The sequence below is a fragment of the Micrasema longulum genome, unplaced genomic scaffold (genome assembly GCF_059751315.1).
Source record: "Micrasema longulum isolate JH-2025_06_02 unplaced genomic scaffold, ASM5975131v1 h1tg001618l, whole genome shotgun sequence".
Classification (NCBI taxonomy): Eukaryota; Metazoa; Arthropoda; class Insecta; order Trichoptera; family Brachycentridae; genus Micrasema; species Micrasema longulum.
The window spans coordinates 223,220-232,580 of record NW_028278799.1 but is presented as its reverse complement, the minus strand read 5'-3'; the positions used below and the strand labels follow the sequence as shown (position 1 = coordinate 232,580).

Sequence of the window (9,361 nt, the reverse complement as noted above, 5' to 3'; positions counted from 1 at the left end):
TGCAAATGGCAATAAGTCCGCCATTTAACCATGCATACCTTTGTTTTATATTTGTTTTTATCACATTGTACATTATGGTTAGTAAAGATTTATTATTATTATACCTAATCAAGTACCAACATGTATCTTTCTGCCAACACCAACCATCTTCAAAACTTCAAACCATAAACAAAAAATGAAAATAAATTTGCAAATGGCTGCTCGTCAATATCTTTGATCTTTGTCTCGAAACTTTTATCTGTGTTCCGATTTAGCTGTGTTTTGTCTTGTGTTGTGCTGAAACTAAAAACCAGAAAACGTTTTGTGTGCGATGCTTCTTTTTAAACAACTATCGTGAATTAATAGTTAATTAAATAAGCGAAGGATCAAAGCGGTGAGTTAGCCACTTACTTATGAAACCGTACATCGAGTAGTGAGTTATTATTTTCTCTTTTAACCACTATTGGATGTTTTCGCTCGGTTCGCCGCATAATGAAGTCTTCTAAATTGTTTCCTTCGCCTAATATTCACATATTCATATTGTTGTACGGTTCATTGGGCGCGTTTATGCAAAAATGTGCATGATTCTAATTGCAATTTTATAGTTTACGCGTAATTGTACAATGCATTTGAGCCGGTCCGTAGACTGCTTGATTGGGTACCATATTACAAATCACATGTCAAAGTATTTGATCTGATTCTAGTTTATGTACCATTTCAAGAGTTAGTTATTATCCACTCTAAAATATTCATTCACCCTCTTTATTTCTTAATCCAGTAAATTAATAGTTTACTTTGAATGAAAACAAATACACATTTTATCAGAAATAGGTTAGGTATTTTTTCTCATTTCAATCCTAGGGTTGGTTTGCAGAAATCACCCTTCCAGAAATCGTCCTTCTCCATTCTATATGGCTCTATGATTGGCCATATGATGAACAGTTCGTATCTCTGATTAGCAAATTGCATCTGAGAGGGACAACATTTTTACATTTTACATTTTTTTAACATTTTTTTTTTGCACCACAACAGGCCAGGAGGCCTAATTACAGTGGTGAATTACATCACAGAGCACCCAGGCTTGAGAAAAATCATATTTTATTTTTTTGTGTTCTCACAGGGAGTCGAACCCGGAACCTTCCGTGCGTGAGTCAAGCGTCTTGACCACTACGCCACGGAGGCCGCCTTAAAGAAATGAAACGAAATAATGAAGTTTGGCATTTACGGGGTTTATGACATGTTATTGGCTGGTTTAAGGCTACTTTACACACTGTAACATTCCCGCTTATGTCTATGTTTGAACATCCATATTTCTTCTATAGGGAAATATCACATACTACGAATACCGATAAAAATATGTGAAATGGATTTTTTTTTTGTACATAATGTTATTTGTATTGGGGCGTGGACAATGGAATGGCGGTTTTTGCGGGAATTCAAAATTACAAATTAAAAAATATTTTTAATGCTATAATAATTGGCAATTTTTTTTTTGTTTTACTGGACAGTATTTCATAGACCTTTATTTCTTTCAAAATGTAGAAAAATGGTGATATTTTTCTATTCTTCCATCTGTTTTATTTTAGTTAAGTTAAAGAGCTGAAGCCTTAATTCGGTTATCGCTGACTGTTACAGTTATAATATTATAAAAGATAATGGAAATATATCTACAGAGTGTCATTGTCATATTTTGAATAAACTTTTGTACAAGTGTTGTTAAAAAATAATGTAGAATTGTCAGCCTCATGGTGTTGTGGTCAGCGCGTTTGCCTGCCACGCAAAAGGTCTCATGTTTGATTCCCGACATGGTTGACATGAAATATTTATTTAAAAAGGTATTTTTACACTAAAATGTTTCATAGTCTCCTGGACTGGCATCTGAAGCGCAAGGCTGATCATTTTGCCTTAATGTAACAAAAATGATCAAGATACGCCGCGATTGGTGCACCAATGCAGTGCCCCATGCACCATTAAGTGCGGAAAGGGAATGACGATGATGAGAATGTTGCTACATAAATTGCGAAGTCAATAGTAATTGTTCTTTAAGTTTATTTATGGACTATTGGTATCTTCCGTTGTCAACAGCTAAAGCAGAGATATTGTATCAACAGAGCCACATAAAAAACTCGGGGTTAAAAGCAAAAATGCCACTCTCCACGATCACTGTTTTTGGGAAAACCAATAGCAAAAAGACTATTTTTTAAAAGTTCGATGTGCACATTCAACTTAAAATGAATAGTCTTTTCACTACCTGTTATACTGTGCACAAGTTGTACATAGAACATTGTACAAAGAAATTATCCTTTCACTACTGGTTTTGTTGATCTTCCCAAAAACAGTGATCATGGACTGTCGCATTTTTGGTCTTAACCCCCTCATCATTTATATAAGATTAATTATTAAAGTAATTCTAAAGAAACCATCAACATTCAATATGGAAAGTTTATTTAAAATATTTAAGGTTCATACAGTAGACACTCTTTATAAAATAAATTATTTAATACAAATATATAAAAAAGAAAAATAAAAGATTTTTAGATGAATAAGTCACTCAGATACCAACATAATATTAAAATCCCTAAATTCATGGTCTAAATGCTTTGTCTTCAAAGGTGTAAAAAATTATAATAATCTTCCCAATGAACTAAAAACTATTAAAAATAATATATCAACAAATAAATTTAAAGTTAATCTAAAGAAATTTTTTGAACATGTGTAAAAACTACATTAAATTTTAATTAGTATGAATGTATTATTGTTTTTTCTTTATATATCCTGTTTTTATTTTTTTCTCATGTACTCGTATTAAAAATTATATAAACTCTTATAATAAACAATAAACAACTACAACAGTGTAAGTCACTCTCCAAGCACAAGAGTTTATTTATGAAGGTTTTTTGTAGCTTACCTATAAATATAACACCGTTTGCAACTGCTAGGCGGCCATGCGTCGATGTAAATAAAATAACGTGGACTTTTTCCAGATCCAGGATGTCGCTGCCCCCGTATCTGCTGGGCGGGAACGCGGCGTGGGCCGCTATGGTGGCGCAGCAGCAGCAGCAGCTGGCCGTGCAGCACCAGCTGCAGCAGCAGCAGCACCTGCAGCAGCTGCAGCACCACCTGCTGCACGCGCAGCACCAGCTGCAGCCGCCGCCGCCCGCAGCCCCGCCTCCACACCCGCACCCGCATCCGCACCTCGTCACCGAGGAGAAGCTGCAGGAGAAGGGTAACAACTTGCTTTTCTCTTACAGGCCGTTTGTCTAAAAAGCTTCTCTGCAATCATGAATTGTAAAATTAAACCTCCATTGCCGTCTTCAAAAAGAATGATTTTTTAAAATACATGATAAATCTTATATTCGTATCCTATTCAGGCTATAATCGTGTTGAAATTATTTTAACAAAATTTCGTGTTTTAAAGTAATTTTTTTTCCACTCCTTGGTTCTCGTGTACATATTACATTTAGATGACACCAATTCCTCATCACATTCAGTTTTTATTATTTCATCTTCTCCTACCAACAAGAGTAATGGCACTATGAAATCAATAACCATTATAAATTTTGATTCAATTAGCGAACAAATGTTTATCCTATTCGATGACTTTAGGAAATCCAAATGAATTTTGTTATTTTCAGCTCAAAAATGGCAGCAGTTGCAAACGAAACGCTTTTCAGAGAAAAGGAAGTTCGGGTTTGTGGATGCGCAGAAGGAAGACATGCCACCCGAACATATTAGGAAGATTATCAGAGACCACGGTGATATGACCAGCAGGAAGTATCGCCACGACAAAAGAGTTTATCTCGGAGCCCTCAAATACATGCCCCACGCTGTGATGAAACTTCTGGAAAACATGCCCATGCCGTGGGAACAAATCAGAGACGTTAAAGTTTTATACCACATTACCGGAGCCATCACCTTTGTGAACGAAATCCCGTGGGTAATAGAACCCGTGTACATAGCCCAATGGGGAACCATGTGGATTATGATGAGGAGAGAGAAAAGAGATCGTAGACATTTCAAAAGAATGAGGTTCCCTCCATTTGATGATGAAGAACCCCCTCTCGACTACGCCGACAACGTCTTGGATGTTGAACCTCTGGAGCCGATACAAATCGAACTAGACTCTGACGAAGACGCCAGCGTCGCATCTTGGTTTTACGACCACAAACCTTTGATCGGCACTAAATTTGTAAATGGATCCACTTATAGAAAATGGTACCTCTCTCTTCCGCAGATGGCAACTCTTTACCGATTGGCTAATCAACTCCTGACAGATTTGGTCGACGATAATTATTTCTATCTTTTCGATTCTAAGAGTTTCTTCACGGCGAAAGCGTTAAACATGGCGATACCGGGAGGTCCCAAGTTCGAGCCCCTCGTTAAAGACAACAGCGCTGGAGACGAAGACTGGAATGAGTTCAACGACATCAACAAGATTATTATAAGGCAGCCGATCAGGACGGAATACAGAATAGCCTTTCCATATTTGTACAACAACCTGCCGCATCACGTGCAACTGTCTTGGTGAGTAGAACCATCACCGAGCTTCTCTTTCCATGCCCACAATACACAATGTATCACATGCCAGCCTGAGTGTAGATACGTTATTTGAAATGTGGAATAGTAAAAACAACATGCTGTGAATTATTGATATTTCCCGCCTTTTATAGTAATGGAGGTGGGTGCTGCTATTTACATACATTAAATTTTACTATTTATTTTATATTACATGGTAGTATTTATTTATTTGTTCTTTTACAATTCATGTGTTACTTTTTAAAAATATAATAACAGTATCAAATTACTAAAGTGAACAACACACTTTTTCTTTAATTAATTCAAAATTTTTTTCACATATTTTTTTTGAATTACTACAACTAGGTAACTTTGAAATCAGCATTTGTGAGTTACCCAGTTAAAACACATTTTTTTTATCATTCAATGTTTAGACCTTTTATGAGCAGATTTCTATAGATATTTTAATTTTGTATTTGGCCTACTAGAGTATTCTGATGGTGTCTTTATCGGATATGCACGTGGATATTTAGTACTAACATTTTTTTGTATTTGTATTTTAGTTTTGAAGCTGTAGAGATGTACTTTTATCTAATTATTATTTTTAGACTCTTGTGTAATGAATAAGAAAGCTCTTAAATATTTAGATTTGCTGTGCGGTAATATTTCTTTTAAAGTTTTGGAAATATGCCGTTATTTTAGGCAACTTTAATTTTTAACTGGCGCGTCCTGGCGCCAGCCATTTGATTCATAACAAACTAATTGTTCTCCAATATAAAAGGGAAACACTTTGAAATTTTGGTTACATTAATCAGACAGTCAAACGGTCAGTTAGAGCAGTGGAGTGTTACTCGCAAAGGATAGAATGCCGTATCACTCTGTTTTTGCATACGGACCTCGCTTCTTCTACTTTCATACGTCTTATCTTCGCACTTCACTTGTAATGACATTATTCTAGACACCTCCGCCTTGTTTGTTACGTTCACCTGAAGAAATTACTATTGTACATCTGAATCTATCAAAAAAATAAAGTAAATTTTAGTCAAATGAGTTTTCTTTTTAAAACAAGTCAATTGTTTTTTCTGATTTTCAACTTACACTACTGCCAAGTTCCAGAGCCAAAAAGACGAAACATCCATGAATGCTATTAAAATACAAGTCACGCATTGAAATCATCCGATATAATTGAATGAATCACAACTTGCCTATTTGTAGTACTCACGAAGGAAGATACAAATATTTGTTTTTAGTGGGTAACTCAAAAATGCTGAATTTAGAGTTGCCTAGTTGTTGTAATTACCCACCAATATTAAACCACACAGATATAATACAGTCGAACTTGGTTATTACGAAGAAGATGGGACCGATTGTCAAATAAACGTTACTCGTTATACCAGTGAAATGTTTTTTTTATACAATCGCTATTGCACATTGTCACTGAGTAAACAAGTAAATATGGTACATTGATGGAAAATCCTGCGTTTCTTCGGGTACAAAACCATTGGAGCAATGCGTCATCGACATTAGTACGATCGCACTTTTTAAATTTTTTGTGACCGTGATATTATTTTCAAATGCAGACAAATAAATATCCTTATTTTTCCAAATGTTGACAATGTGGATGAAGATAGAAAAAACTTTGTACACAGTTCCACATTTTTCGCGCCACGTTCGATTTCACGAATTTGAGAGATACTTCCTCTTGTTAGTAGACATGTTTATAATTCACGGGTTAAGTTTTAAATAATCTGGTCTAGAACTCATTTGACATCACCCACTTGTAATGTTTTTTGTGTATTGAAATAAACATAGAACATTAAAAACCTGTAAAAACCTAAACAAGAAGAGGTCATTCATAAACTACAAAAAGCAGTTGTAAATTGTGCAATGATGCAATGTGCCGAACCGGCACTTACTAAGTTCACAAAGCTTGGATTTTTTAAAAACCATGTGTGTTCATTTTTCAATATTGTCGGCGAAAAATCCAATTAGGTACTTAGACACTTACATAGCTATCGTAAACATAATCCGATCCCAACGCCCGGCAGTATTTATCCTTTACGTTAGCCGACCGTTTGGATTTTATCACTTAGGTTTTTACTTCGAGAATGATGTTTTTCACAATTGAAGATTTTTCATGTAATTTTTGACTGTATTTATGTTTGGTATATCCGAGAAGTAGCCCGTTATAACAGTGAATAATTGTATGGAGAAAACCATAAACTAAAATGTCAACTAATGTTTCCTCGTTACATCCCAGATCTCGCTATTTCCGTGATCGTTATAACCGAGTTCGACTGTAAAAGTTATTGTCTTCTATTTAAATTTTCTCTTGTGAATGGAAGAATTGCAAATTGTCTGTACAGAAGTGATGCGCGTCACTGTCTCTTCAATAGTAAATCAATTAAGGACATTCACTTATGGAAGCAGCGAGGTATCATTCATTAATTTGTAAATCATTCTCAAGTTTAAATGTTCCGTTTCCATTTCAGGTACCATACTCCAAATGTCGTGTTCATCAAGACAGAAGATCCCGATCTTCCTGCATTTTACTTTGACCCGTTGATTAATCCCATATCACATCGCCATGCCGTGAAATCGCTAGAGCCTACCATCGATGATGACACGGATTTCGTTCTTCCCGAGGGAGTGGTACCTTTCCTTCAGGAGACAGCTCTTTACACAGATAACACAGCCAACGGTATTTCACTCCTTTGGGCACCGAGACCTTTCAATATGAGATCTGGTGAGTTAAATTAATTTCAAAAAAACATAAAATACTATGCTATAAATATTAATAATTCGCTCTTATTTTCTATTTGAAATGAAAAAAAAAACAACATCATTGTAAGAAAAACAGACAGTGGAAGCGGGTAGAAACTACATAGATGCAACTCTACTTAATCCACATTGAGATTTTTTGAATTTGTGAGTAGGTACATCTTGTTCATTTAACTTAACCTTTTTGATTCTAGCCTATTTGCTAAGACTGCACAAAAAATCCCAAGAATTTTTTAACAAAAAAATAGCTACTATTTCATTTATCTTAGATAGTACGTATTCAGTTTGGGGAAATGAGTTAGATTAGTAAAAGAATCACTGAAAATTTCATTGAAATTCTCATAATTATAAAATAATATTGATTATTGTTTAAAATTAATATGTCATTTTTTCACCTTATTTAGTTTTGAAAGAAAATAATATGATTTTTAGGTCGATGCCGCCGCGCCATCGATGTCCCCATAGTAAAGACATGGTACAAGGAGCATTGTCCACCAGGACAACCCGTTAAGGTGCGAGTGTCCTACCAGAAGCTTCTCAAATACTATGTCCTCAATTCTCTCAAACACCGGGCGCCCAAGCCACAGAAAAAAAGGTAACATTTTTTACTTAAATTGCATGTTTAAGTATTTGTAAAACCATTCACGAAAAATGTTAACAATGATATAATATTATCTTAGTCCTAAAACCAATCATCTTACCTTTATGTTACAAATAATTAAGATACATTGCAATTATTGATGTACCACTGCAGTGCCTTTTTTCACTATTTGCTTGTGGTCCAAGAGATTTTCCTGACTCAGCATTATTGATAAAATTAAGAAAGGCGTTGGTTTGGACTTGTGGAGCGAATGGATGGCGAAAGAACATCTAAAAAGATTTACGGTGCAAATGTTGATGGATGCAGAAAACAAGGAAGACCGAGAAAGACATGGCATGATCAAATCCAACAAATATTTAAATAGAGACATGTCAAACCCTGGATAATTGGCACGCTTGAGAAGGAGAAGTCTGTAAGCAAAGACTGAGTGATATTTATTTATTAGTTTATTTGGTCTAATAACAATGAAATATAATATATGATACAGGTAAACGTCATTTTGTGTCAGTTCGATTTACGCCGATTTACAATTACGCCAGTTGGAGCCGGTGTGGGATTCCCCGGTTCGGCCGACACCAGACGACAGTAGGCGCCGCAATTCTAATAGCAGACATACCTTTACACATTGTTTTATTTTCTTACCGTGTACGCGAGCAGCCTATTGTGTGTGTGAAATTGTTTCCGAGTTAGTTTTTAAGAAAAGTAAAAAGGTATTATATGTTTTATTTTATTATTATTAAAATTAAAGGAATGTTAAAATATTTGTAGTTTATGCTATGATTCCGCAAGAAAGGAAGCAAAATCAAAGCAAATGAAATTGGATGCTTTTTTAAAAAAGTGTGAGAATTAAATTTAGTATGTACCGACAAACTGGTGAGTTAGTATTTATTATAAAAAATCATTATTTATATCAAGAGATTATTATTTATTTTGTAAACGAATTAAAACTGTATTTATTAAATACATTATACTTTATTTTGAATATATATTACATAGGATTTGTTAGATTGTTCTTAGAATTTTGACAAGGAACCTAATCTTTTATCTTCCATTATATTTGTGTTCATTTTACGCCGATGTCTCTCGGATCGGAACCCCAGTGTCAAAAGACATTTACCTGTAATATTGAAATGAAAAAATGCTACTACTAAAAAACACTTCTTTATGACTTTCTATCCTCTACCTACTTCTACGAAGAAACAGCATGATGTTTTTTTCAACAATGTTTGATTATGTCCAAATGCTTGCAGACTGGCTGGATTTCCTCCCTAGGGAGTTGTTCATATTTAAATTTATTTCAACAGAGAGGGAAAAATTTCTGAGAAGGGAATATGGAAGTCTAGGCATTTACAGGGCTTATGACCTGTCATTGGCTGGTTTAAGTGGCCACTTTACACACTGTGTAACATTCACCATTCTGCCCAAGTTTGAACATCCACATTTCCTCAACTCTTCCATCTGTTGACTTTTGTGAAGTAAAAGAGC

General features: G+C 34.9%; 1 protein-coding gene across 1 annotated transcript in view; it reads left to right on the top strand.

Moving 5' to 3' along the window:
• Window positions 1-232: 232 nt before the first annotated feature.
• The window catches only part of Prp8 (pre-mRNA processing factor 8), a 45,234-nt gene continuing 36,105 nt past the window's right edge, over window positions 233-9,361 (top strand). The window contains exons 1-5 of the mRNA XM_088236911.1: window positions 233-373; window positions 2,964-3,205; window positions 3,615-4,503; window positions 6,987-7,240; window positions 7,708-7,870. Coding sequence (XP_088093037.1) covers window positions 2,971-3,205; window positions 3,615-4,503; window positions 6,987-7,240; window positions 7,708-7,870 — 1,541 coding nt within the window. The 5' untranslated portion in view covers window positions 233-373; window positions 2,964-2,970. The remainder of the gene's footprint in view (window positions 374-2,963; window positions 3,206-3,614; window positions 4,504-6,986; window positions 7,241-7,707; window positions 7,871-9,361) is intronic.